The sequence below is a fragment of the Polypterus senegalus genome, chromosome 5, assembly GCF_016835505.1.
Source record: "Polypterus senegalus isolate Bchr_013 chromosome 5, ASM1683550v1, whole genome shotgun sequence".
NCBI lineage: Eukaryota > Metazoa > Chordata > Cladistia > Polypteriformes > Polypteridae > Polypterus > Polypterus senegalus.
Genome location: NC_053158.1, coordinates 171,230,997 through 171,244,512, shown reverse-complemented (window position 1 = coordinate 171,244,512; position 13,516 = coordinate 171,230,997). Strand labels below are relative to the sequence as shown.

Below are 13,516 nucleotides of genomic sequence, written 5' to 3'. Positions count from 1 at the left end.
CAACTGAACATGTGGAAGGTTAGCTGCACCTGTCGGTAAGTTGACTCCTCTGCTGAAAGGCCTGTACGGCATAAGCAGAAGAGCCACCAGTGTTAAAAGAAGAAGGCAGGTGGCTTTTAGAAAGGACTGTTCCTGCCAGTGGAATTCAACCTTGTTTTAAAAAAGATGTTTTGATTTTAACCTTCATGTTTTGCACTGCAGTTTTGAACACTTGTTTTGGATTGTTTTTAATAAAAGCAATGAAGACTTTTTGCACCTTCCCCTTGCTTCAATGTGGTGTCCTCATTGTACAGCTTATCCCAGTCATAACTACTGACAGTGTCGGTTTCAAGAGGCTCCCAAATGAGAAGAGGGAGCATAGAGCGGGACCCATACCATCACAGGATGCCATAAAGTATTTGTTATCTTATTACTAATAATAATATTGTCAGGGTGATAATCCTCAGGTTCTTATAAGCCCATTGCCTCAAATGAATGTTGCTGAGCCTAACATCTAGAATGTACAATGTAGCCTCCCACGTTACTGATGAAAGCTCTGAATGGATCTTTTAACAAACCCACGCAACACTCAATGACTTGAATATGAATGCATCACAGATGTTAATAAGTAAGTTGGCAGAGAATATACACTGTCTCTAAAAAGTCATGTACCAGGAAACTCAACTTTTTATCCCTCATTCATACCATTACTTTGCCCATATAGATGCATATTGTGTAGCTCCTTCTTAACTGGCTGCAGTACTTCATTCACCATAATAAGAATTCAAGAAACAGGGCCAAAGTATAACAACTAAAATTGTTCTAGGAGTTGAAAAAGAAAGTAGGTGTAAGCGAAAAAGGCCATTGTATTCTGAAAAGAACCTGGACATATCCATTTTGAGTAAAGCTAGTATTTTCCAGTTTTAGGGTGCACAGCATGTCTTTTGCAAAGCTGAAAGAGATATGTAAGTCAACCACTAAGTAAAGTCTGAAATGGTATGAATTTTTTTAAGTCTATGTCTAACAAAAATATTGAATGAATGTATTCTTCAAAGAGTGGCTTTCCATTGGCTGTGAGACTTTCCATTTTAGTGAGAATAAATGCTGTGCTATTTTATATGTTTTATATGACTTAAAGATTACTGCATTTTCTTTAGGACTGTTTAGTCAAATTGACTATTATAGCAGTTAAAAGCAGATAGGTTAATAATTTGAGGTTTGCTATAATGAACAAAATTTCTGCCTTGCAAGCAATGAAATACATTGTTCTGCAGCAATACAACAAAACTGCCTGAATGATGCAAAACTGTCATTTTTACACATTTTGAGCATCTAAGAATATCAATGCCTTACCTGTGGTAGACATTAAATGCTGGGAATTTTAAAGATATTTTGATTTAAATAGAATAATTGACAGTAGGAAAAACCTTAAACATTTTTCTTATATTGGTGGCAGATTCTATGCGAGTTTTCAACAAGATAGTTTTACTTTATGTGAATTTATATGAAACAGCACACACTGCCTGTAATTAAGAAAAAATAGCAGATTATCTTTTACAAGTCATGTGCGTGCCAGTTGAGAATTGAACCAACTGTCTTCAAAACTGAATTGCCAGAACATTCACCATAACACACATGGTTAAAAATCTTGTAGGGCTAAGCATCTTGGGAGTTTTAGATCCCTTGAGCTACAGGTTCCTAAGACAAAGACACTATATATTCTGTATAAATGAAGATATGACTGCATGGGCAATCATAATAAAGATTTAGGTGTATGTACTTATTATACACTGGAAACAGATAAAGAAAACTTTGAAAAAAATGTACTTAACTTGGATTAATTCTTCGAACTCTGAAACATGTTAGACTAACTATAAACTTCCTGCTTGATGCTATCCAGGAAATTAAATTGTGCTTAAATAATAATAAATGAAGTACATAAAATTGTGTCACAAAACAAAAACATTCTAACTTAAACAGACAGGGACTGCCATTCAAAGAAAATAACACACTTACATTCACTTGTATGTTGAGAGTAGAAATTTCATGATATTTGTCCATTATTTGGTGAATATGAGGAAGTAAATGGCATGGGACAGAAATATACAGTCTTCTGCGTGTTTTACATAAAATGTAAGGTGACAGTAATATAGAAGTATTCTTACTAGTTTTTCACAAAATCTTTGTGAAAAGAGTACTGATAAGGTAAGAAACTATTGATGTGACGAAAACATGCCTAAAAAACTTGAGTGTCTTCTATTAAATTTAACTGTTATGTCATACCAAACAGAAGTAAATGTACACTAATAAACATAACTAGCCAACCCGCGGCGTACCATACGCCGCATAATCAGGCCAGTTTTTTAATGATTTTTAAGCACAGGGAGAAAATTAACATTTGAAAAATCGGTAATGTAATAAATCAGCAAGAAAAGCAACATTGTAACAATGCACAGAACGAACCAACACACAATCGTCCGTGACTGAAAACTGGCGGACCGCCATCGCTCATGTGCCCACCTCCAACTCTTCACTTGAGTCGTTGTCGTCTTTGCACAGTCCAGATGCACCTGTGACTCATGTAGACTTTCCATGTTCCTGCAGGAGCATCTAAGAAGACACATGTTTGTCGTGGATGCGAATTGCCGTATGTAGCGTGTAAAACAGTTTGCTATGGTGCACGCGGTCGTGCATCGTAACCGAAAACTCGGTTTTTAAAGACTGCTAATTGTGTTTTAACCTCAGTTGTAAAGGATTGTTATAAGGATCCCATGGGATACCCTCAAACCGTTTACACGCCGCATATGGCGATTCACCTCCGGCGTGGCTTCTTCCTGCGTGCGCCATAGGTGTCTTACTTGTTGGCGGCACAGTGAATCCACGCCCCTTCCGGCGTGCTTTCCATGGATGTCTTACCTTTCCATGGGTGTCTTGCCTTAGTGAATTATATATATATATATATATATTGTGGTCCCCGGCCGGCCCAGGAGGACGAGAGGAGGGCTTGTGCCTCCTCCAGACCGCGAGGGGGCGTCCGTCCTGGTTCTGTTGGGAGCCACGGGTCGAGGGCATGGAAGCCCAGCCCTGTAGGGGCCCGTGGCCACCGCCAGGCGGCGCCCCGATGCCGGTTTATCCCGTACGGTCCTCGGCTGGGGCTGGAGCCCGGCCGGGACGCTTGGAGGACCAGAGGAGGGCGAGGGCCTCCTCCAGACCGAGTGGGGGCGTCCATCCTGGTTAGGCAGGGGGCCTCGGGTACAGGGCATGGAAGCCCAGCCCTGTAGGGACCCGTGGCCACCGCCAGGCGGCGCCCCAGTGCCTAATTATCCCGGGAGCCCGCACTTCCGCCACACCAGGAAGTGCTGGGGGGAAGACTTTATGTGGCGCCCGGAGAGCTGCCAGGAAGGCAGCCAACACTTCCGCCACGCTGGGCGTGGCTAAGGAGCAGATGCCGGAAACACCTGGGGCTCATCCGGGGGCATTATATAAAGGGCCGCCTCCCTCCAGTGATTGGTGGAAGTCGGGAGGCAGTAAGACGGAGCTGGAGAGAGGACAGGAGGCGGCCAGAGCAAAGGCACAGAGACTGTGGGCCCTGGACTTTTGGGGGATTCAGTGCGAGAGGCACTGGGGTTCGTGAGTGCACGTGACTTTTATATAATTGTAAATAGTGTAAATAAAGTGTGTTGGGTGAAAATATGTCGTCCGTCTGTCTGTGCCAGGGCCAGTGTTCACAATATATATATATATATATATATATATATATATATAAAATCAAACTATCACATTTTTTAACTCCTTCATCCATGTTTTAACCTGCTTATCCAAATCAGGGTACCAGGGACCAGAAGCTTGTATTGGATTCATGTATAATTTATATTAATATATAAACAAATTTTGAACTAATGATATGATGTTTAACGGACAATATAATGTTTTACAGACTCCTTGAGACTTTGTGTTGGTCATTTGTAATAAATGAGAAACACAAAGTCACAAGGAGTCTGAAAAAGTCAAGATAATTCAAATGTGAAAATAGCATTTAAATGCTGCATAGTTGGCAGAAACAAAAACTACGACTATAAGGAGGCAATGTTTAATATAACACAACATTCTCAAACTTGTCTAATCCAATTCAAGGTAATGGTGGGCTGAAACTAATCCTGGCAGCACTTGGTACAAGGCAGGAAACAACCTTGGATAGTGTACCAGTCCATCACAGGGAATACTCATGCACACATCCACACTCACAGTAGCTCAGAATGGAACAGACTATTAGCCTAATCTGTATTTGTTTACAAAAATAGGAAGAAACCCCATACAGACATGAAAGCAATATGCAAATTTTACATGAACAAGGACCACGTGCAACATTCAAATCCAGAATGCTAGATCTGTGAAGCAGAAATGCTAACCACTGCACCACTATTGTTCAACATGTGCATTGGATTTAATGTTATTTTACATTTAGTCAGTCAATCAATCTTCCTAATCAACTTCTGTTCTATTTTTCTTCAGCAACACTTAACTCAAGGCAATAACTAGTCCTGTAATATGTCCCAGAGGATGCTAACTTTTAATACATAAGAATTTTAATGTCTCCACATTTACAAATGTACAATTCTAAACAAATATAACAGTCATTAAATTAATTCACAGTTGTGTATACTTCAGTGACAAATGATGTATAGTACCTTTTTGTCTTGTAAGCTTCCATCTGGTGATAGTCTAAATGTCCCAACTTGAATTGTCTTCTTTGGATCTACCTGTCCAATCAAATAATTGAGTTCATCCACTATTGCCTTACATGCTACACAGGAGAAAAAGTAAATAAATATAAGATAACAATAGTGGAAAGAAAATAAGAATAATATACACAATTCCATGAACAATATTGGTATCCTAGTTCTATTTTGCACTCTATTTGACACTGAATGTTTTTAGGTCTTCCTGCAATATCTAATGATAGACAAAAGACATGTAAATGAATAGATAAGACTTTTTTTTACTTCATTTACCTAATTGCCCAAAATTAAATCAACCCAACTAAAGAGGTAATTAAAGTCAAATGACTGCATACAGATAAGCTTGATTACATCCAAGACTACTCAGCATAAACCTCACTAATTTTGACACTTACTCTCAGAGTCTGGTTGCCAGCATAATGACAGAACAAGCACCTAATTGCACAATTAAAGGAAGGGACTCCACAAAACCACAGCAAGAGCAATAACCTTGAATTGGAAACCCTTTGGAATTGCAGTACATCTTCCTAGCAGTGACTTGCTGGCCAAAATTGTTCCAGTGGCACAGTGAAAAATCATACAAGAAGTCACAAAGTATCTGACAATGTTCAAAAAACCAGAGGTTTCTCTTGTCTCAGCAAAGGTCAGTGTTTATGACTCCACAATCAGAAAGACACTGGGCAAAAATATGAATCCATAATCAGAAAGTCACTAGGCAAAAATCTCAATTAGAAAGTAGCAATACAAACAGCAAGAAGAAGAAAAAATGCTTGTTGCCCATTTGCCAGGAAGCAAAAGGATGATCCTGAAGTCTTCTGAGTGAATGGTTGTTGAATAGATGGGGCAAAAGTATACCTTTTTTGATAATCACTATGTCTGGCATAAAGTAAACACAGTATTCTAAAGTGTGTACATCATACTAAGAATCTAGCGTGTTTGGCAGTGTGATGGTGTGGGGATGCTTAGCTATTAAGAACATGGCAACTTGCCATCATTAAAGGAAATAGGAATACTGCTTGGCATCACAACATTTTTAAGGAGAATGTATGGTCATGCATTAATGAGCTGAGGCCAAAGACTAGCTGAGTCAAGCAGCAATACCATGACCTACAGTATGCTATTGCATTTAAGAGAGAGAAATAAAGTATTGGACTGACTAGGTCAAACTCCAGACCTAAATTCAATAGAAATACTATGGTAGGACTGACTTGAAAAGAGTGGTTAATGCTCAAAAACCTACCAACTGTTTTTTTTTTTTAATTAAAGCAATTGTCCAAGGAAGAGTGGGCTAAAATTTCTTCATTGAAGTTTGTTTAGTTTAAAACATTGCCTCACATAAATCATGACTGTGAAATATAGTATTTGCGAAAAAAAAGTCTCTTACTGACAAATCAATGGTAATATATTAGGCCTATTAATTGTAAATGTATTGTTTTTTGATAGATCAAAGATGTATTATATAAATAAAAACAATGCCCTTAAAAGTTATACTTCACAACAGTTTCAATGCCCCAATCAAAAGCAAATATAACGTAAATTTTTCTAGAGAAAGTACTGTATAATGCTCACATAAATGTTTTCCTTTAGGAAAATGGCAAACAAAAATGTATTTCAGTGTATTAGAGGAAATGATTTTCCAAAAAATACAATGCAAAACAGATCTTAACAAACACACACTTTACTTAAACACTCTTCCAGCACTAACAGGTTACACAGGTTCCCTTCAAAATTTCTTCATGCCTAAAAGATCTAATTTTACATCAACAGATGTAATCTACAGAATTATTACCAATAGCCCACAAAATACATCTCACAGAAAACATCTTTTGTATCAGGTGCAAGTAAAAGATAGCATGTCTTTAAAAGCTTTAAAAATGTAGAGGTAAAACATACAAAAAAGGAACATCTACAGTATATATACAGCATGAAAAGAAAATATACATCTATTTGAAAGCTCATAGTGTTATATTTTTAAAAGAGAACAAGCACAGCCTTCAGTAACATTTAAAAACAAAAATGTTTGACATGACAAGTGCCAAATGAAAACCTTCATCTAAAAACAGGTTAAGAAGAACAATCACAGAAAAGGACAGATTGATGAGGGAAATGGATGAATCTAGACTTATGCAGTAAGAGACAAGTAGATCGGTACCCAAAATCCAAAAATCAGAGAAAAGACAATTGTTTTTATAGATATGAAGATCATGAGCAAAAAGCATTGTCAAAGCCAACATGCAGCCAGTTTTATATCTTTAGGAGTCTAAAGGCCATGGCACATTACCTGACTTTTCTAGTGTTTTTCAATCATAAGTCTGTCTATCTCTGTTATCTTCTCAGAAGCTCTATTTATCCAGTGCCCCAGGAGTCTCTTGAACAATTCCTTGTAAAGTTTAACAGGAGTGTTCCATGGATTCGTGGAATAGGTTTAAGTAGACTTTATTATCCCATGGGGAAATTTGTTTGCAGAGCATAGCATACCTGTGTGACATTTCAATGTCAATTACCCAGCCAGCCTTGCTTATCTTCAGGGTAACATGTTGGCTACTATAATACAGCTTATATCCATGACCACCTGTGTGTTGATACAGTGATACTGCTTGTGATTAACATATGTGTGCTCATTCATATTTGGGGTTATAATCTTTATATGGGTGTCGATATGCAGGAATGTACCTTGCTTTTTACATGTAATGTCACCAACTATTTGATTTCAGCTGACAGCACATGCCTTCGACATGTAGATGGAGAGATCACATAACATACAAGATTTGTTATTAATATTATCCCACCTCTGTCAAATCTGTATATTTTTACAAGCTCACCGAAACATTCAGCTTTTCTTGGTATGTCTATGCTGATCTCGGTCTGAATGCCATCTTGTGGCAGTTACTCGGAAGTTCTAACAGCTCACAAGCTCTCCTAAATCCCAGTTATTAGTAATTTCCTAAATTAGGAAAATTGATAAAATATTTTTAGTCATGCTCCTAAGACTATCACCAAATTTGCATCACTCTAAGATTTTTGAGCCAGTTACAATCATTTTCCCTTTATAAATACATACACAGGTCTATGCCAAGTTGGAGTTAGCACGTATTTACTAATGTCTCTATGTTTTATTCCTCAGCGTTCTCCAGTTTTTTCCACTTGTAGGCCAAAGACCTGAATGTTACATTAATTATCAGCTTTAAATTGGTCCTGTATAAGTGTTGTGTATTTGTCTGTAAGAGTACTGGTGTATTACAAGCCTTTAGAATAGCCCATGGTCCCCCAAGACTTGAATTGGAATAAGCAGACTGAGAAAATGGATGGGCGACTGGATGTAATACATTTTATGTGAATGCCATTCAATGTATACAACAAAATAAAATATATATATTAAAAAAAACTTTAACTTATTACATTGTTAAAAGAGACATAAAATACCAATAACATACTGTGTAAACACGAAACAATATAGCAACAACATATCATGTATGCAGTACATATTTAGTGTCATTTTCAGGTTTTTTTAAAGCTTACACAGATCAAGGGTTGTAACTAACAGTACAGTCTAAATAGCCCACCAAAGCCTAACATAAACGTAATTCCAAAAACAATGAAAGTTGCCCTGAAAATGCCAATGTACTGGGCTTTAAAAGGTTCTTCTAGCCAGAAAGCTTCTCATCTTGGAATAGGTAAGAAAACATTTCACAAGAACCTAATAACCAAGTGGAAAAGAGAACAGAAATGTTGAAAAAAGCCAGAAAATGCTTAAAGTATTAAAGAAGTATTTAAGCACTAGACAATATGGACAAGTGTTGTTGAGCAACATTTTCTTGCTCTTTCATGTTCTGTGTACTTTTGTGTTCTACTTGTGTTTACCCATCACTTGCATACTTTATTATTAAAATTAATCCTCTAAGTTTTAGTAAGTCTAGTGAATGTTTGGGGTTTTGTGGGGCTGGATCACAAGTGTCCCATTCAGGTTACAGGCTTTGGTTTATTAGTATAATTCAACTTAGTTACAAGATGTAATGGCTGCTGAGCTTACAAAATTCAAAATAAATGTTAGCTCAAAGTTAGGTTTCAAGACTTATGTGAGGCATACAAACTCAAAAAGCATAGTTTGGATCCTGCAGAGGCCAAAAAGAACCAAAACTGATTTATCCATATTTAAGGGGGAATGGAGCCATAATAAATCCTTGGCACCAAATAACAAAACAATGCCCCATTAAATATTTTTAAAATGTATTACAACAAGCAAAACAAGAACAAAAGCTGTCAAAAAGATTTGCCTAAAACATAAGCTGAACAGTTACCAAAATCAAGTCCACAATCCTTGAGTCAAAATCCAATAACAATGCAAAAAACAAGAAAAAAAAAGTTTAAAATCCCAAAATACAAAACAGAGAGACACAAACCTAATTTTGCACCACTAGAACTGAGGCCCCTGTAAGCTTATATAGGGGCAGGGCAATCCAACAGCTGTAGCAGCAGTTAAGCTTAATACAGAAGGTACAAATACTATATCTAACATAAATTACAAAATTATCTATAAAAACAACAATTCTAACTATATAATTATACAGAGCAAAAACAATATATATATATATCATCAATCAATAATATAAAACATAAAGAATTCCATAAAAAATGACAATAAGAAAAACTTGATTGGGAACATAACCAGTAATATGACAAATATTAGACTGAAAACAATTCAGATATTTTTAGGACATTAGGCATCAGAAACAACAATACTGTACTGTTATATTTCAGTGGGGGGAGGCAGAACTGGATGTGAAGATAAGACATTGTCTTTAACACGGTAAAAGCTTGTTACTGGAATTTCAATCAAAGTCAAATCAAGTCAAAACAATAACCAGAAACCATTGAAAAGTCACTGCCAAAGATTTAAAATAGTACATTGATTACTGTGTTTAACACAGAAAAACACTTTTTAATATACAGCGATGACAAAACCTTTCTGTATATAAAAACACTTTTTTAGTTTACAGCAATGGCAAAACATATCTGTATATTTATGTAAATAGCAGCACACCTTTTTGGAGCTTTAAAGTTTGTTTTTACCTCTATGATGAGCTCAATCATCTTTTTTTAAAACGTAGAGTGAAACAGTTCATCTGATTTATGCAGTAAGGTACCAAGTTCATAGTTGTTTTCTGAAGGTCTGCACAGGTGAGCTAATAGACAAGAGGGTTTTTTTTTCCATAAAGCTTTTTACATGTTCCATTTTTTACTTTACAGGTAGAATACTGTTCAAAAATATTCACTACAGTGAAAATGGGCCCATCAAATCTCAGGAAAAATAATTTCCCACATATCACAATATTTTGAGAGCACTACAAGATAAATTGACATAGTCTGATAGTACCCTGATCAATTACACTGTAATTAGTCCAGAATTTTGTAATTAGTCAAGTGTCTGTATTAATTATAAAATGACTGCTAAACCTGTGGAGTCTGCAGGGAGATTTTCTGGGGAAAACTGCTGAAATGTAGTCTGACAGACTGATAACCATATTCATTTCTTCATTCATTTTTTGTGATAATAATATGCAGACAATATGAATATCTACTTACAGGAACTATTACTAATTTAAATAATTGTGGAATCCATGGAAAGGAAGGAAGACTGAACCACACACCCTATTAAAAGGAACTTAGGCACCGGTCTCAAGATTCACCTGGATAATTCTGATGAGCTCTGGAACAATGTTCATTTGACAGAATAATCAAAAGTGAACTTTCTAAAAACACAGGCTCCATTATATCATTACTCAAGATAACATGGCAGTTTACAGTACAAACCTCACACCAGTAGTCACACAAGACAATAGCCATGTACTAGTTTAGGAATGCTTTGCTGAAACTCAGGATATTGCTACCATTCAAATAATCATGAATTCTAATTTGAAAATGAGGATTTCTCCAATGAATAATATGCTATAGATCAGCTGATGTGCAACTAGGACATGTAATAAGACAATTATCAAATCACACCAGTAACAAATTATTCTAATCAAAGAGTTTTGTGATGTCTGAGTCAAAATCTAGAACTAAACCTGAAAGAGCTGTTGAAGTAGGTAGTTACAGAGTCCACATTGTCAATGTTCTGTTAACTAATAATATTTAGTTTAGCAATGTCATAACAATCATTGTGAAATGTACACATTCAGAACAATTTTGAGCAATTAGATAAAATCCATACTGCTATAGGCAGAACCTGAAATCTCAAAACAGACATTGGCCAGGCTCAACAATTACATCAAGGCAGCAACAGTCATTATACAAAAGGTCACAAAAAGTAGCTACTGTATGTTCTTTACAAATTGACAAAAAGTTTTTTTTTTAACATCAGACTGGGATACAATGCTTCTAATTTTTACTTCAGCTTCAAAAAGAAAAACATGCCTCTCTGTCTAAAATAAACTGCCAAGTGTGTCTAGGCTATTATTCAATTATTTACAACAGAGCTGGAATTTTTAAATATAGCATTTAAATAAAAAGGACTGCATTTTACACAAATTTATCATTTAAAAAGACAACAGACTAAACTGCACAGACCTATTTGGGTCACAGTAATTGTTGTCTGGTCTATATAATACAACTGTATGCATAAAAAATGTTTACCAAGCTGTTTGATGCTTATAATGCCTTGCAGCATTAACCTTCATAATCTTGAGAGTAAACAAAACCCATTAACACAAAACTGCCACAGGCAGCAGCAAACTATAAAATTATCTATAAAATCCCATAAGTCTTCACAGGTCACTAAAATGAGACCATAACATCAGAAATAATTCATTAAATGTTACTCCAGAGTGTAAAATATGCATATAAATGAATGGATATTATTCAAATGGACAATTCTTGTACAGTATTTATACTGAAAAAATTAAATGGTATATTTAGCTGCTTTGTACATATTTTACCTGTGTACTCTAAGTACATTACATGTAAACAGAAATTCATTTTTCATTTATATGAATAAGCATACACTACATCAGAGATGAAAAATGATAAGCATTATACTATCCTATTATTATTCAAATTTTCACTTTCTTTAAGAAAATGAATGCTAACGCATATACTATCAAACAATTTCTGACACAATTTTCTGACATAAATAAATAAAGAATACTGCAAAACACATTCCAATTAGACTCAGTCTACATTTGACAGTGATACAAGTTTGAAAAGTAAGTCCAACGTAATGATCTAAACCAAGAGCAAAATCAAAATCAATATGCACTAACATCTGCTATCAATGTATACTATGTTTCAATTAAACAGATCATCTATATACAATATTTAAATGCATTGAGATGTCATATTCATATCAGAAAGGGATATAAAGCTACATGAAAAACTGTTAATTTTTCATTCAAGTTGGCATGTGCCAAACATGTACAATGTAAATGTTTAAGTATTTATTATAAAGAATACCAATTAAAATCTAAAGCATTCAATGTACTGATGTAATGTTTACTCATATTTCTATTACATTTTTTGTCTTGATGAAAACTACAAATTTCAGTGTATCAGCAGTTCACAGACCCTGTTTACAATATATTTTACAAGAATGCTTTATTTAATGCTTTATGTATGTGGTCTACATTCTACACTAATATACAGTATATTAGGCTTTAAAGGAACTGATTATAAAGAAATCGTAATATTTCAAATTAAACTCCAAAAGAAAAGACAAAACAAAGACACCCGCAATTTATATGCTAAATCAAATTTTCTTGCTATAATATATGTACTACAGTACAACTAGCACATTGAATCATACTTTGCAAGTGGAGGTATATTTTTATTGGTGGGACCAATAATAACACAAAAGTAAAAGGAAACGCATTCTAAAATGCAGCTTTTCAATCTTCTGGGAAACAACTGGTGCACTTCACAAGGAAACCATAGATACCTATTAAGCTAGGGGTGGATCTTGTCACAGTTGGATGCTTCTCCATACCAGCTGCCATAAAATGGCTATTCTATCCTCATGCTAACTGGGAAACATATGCATTCTATAGCTCAAAGGCGACAGAAAAGCTTAAATGTTTATTTAATAATATCTATTAAAGAATCCTTGGCTGTTTATATGGGAAAATATTATGAAATAATAAGAAAGAATATTAGAAGAGATAACTACTACCAGGGAAAATGTTTATAAGATAAAACAATTCCATTTAGTGAATATGCTAATACCAGGTAAGGCTGCATATATTTGAAAATTTCTTAACAGCACTTTCCTTAAACAAACCTTTTCTTCTAAGGATATCTAAGGATGCAAAATCTACCTTTAACATCTAGTGATATTATATATGATTCAAAAATATACTGCTATTATACATTATATTTAATTATAGTTGCCATAATTATATGTAGTTAAAATATAATTTTTACAGGTCTATTTAGAGGTACAGCAATGTGCTGTATCAGCACGTGCTTCTAACCTCTCCTCCTTCTCTCTGTTTAGAGGTACACTTAAAATAAAGTTGCATAGGAAATAACCAAGAATCATACTTTATACATTTGGCCAATTCCTCAAAGTAATTAACTGTTGGGCTGTTATAAATATATATAATCAATGTTAAGCTTTCAACATAATTAATATCTTGTTTTCATTCAGATTAAAAACAATCAAGTCAATGTTGTTTATTCTCTTTGACAATGGTAATATACTGTATATTTTGTACTTTCAAACAGCAAGCCAAAAAGCTAAATATTAACTTACAAGATTAACAAAGCTACATATTCAAAAACTAATGGACATCAAAAATGTTAGACAC

The 13,516-nt window shown here is 35.1% G+C and overlaps 1 protein-coding gene across 2 annotated transcripts in view; it reads right to left on the bottom strand.

The window, feature by feature from the left end:
- cnpy1 (canopy FGF signaling regulator 1) overlaps window positions 1-13,516 on the bottom strand; it is a 73,129-nt gene that overhangs the window by 17,403 nt on the left and 42,210 nt on the right. For both annotated transcript variants that reach the window (XM_039753627.1, XM_039753626.1), the window contains exon 3: window positions 4,668-4,783. In XM_039753627.1, the coding sequence (XP_039609561.1) occupies window positions 4,668-4,783 (116 nt within the window). The remainder of the gene's footprint in view (window positions 1-4,667; window positions 4,784-13,516) is intronic.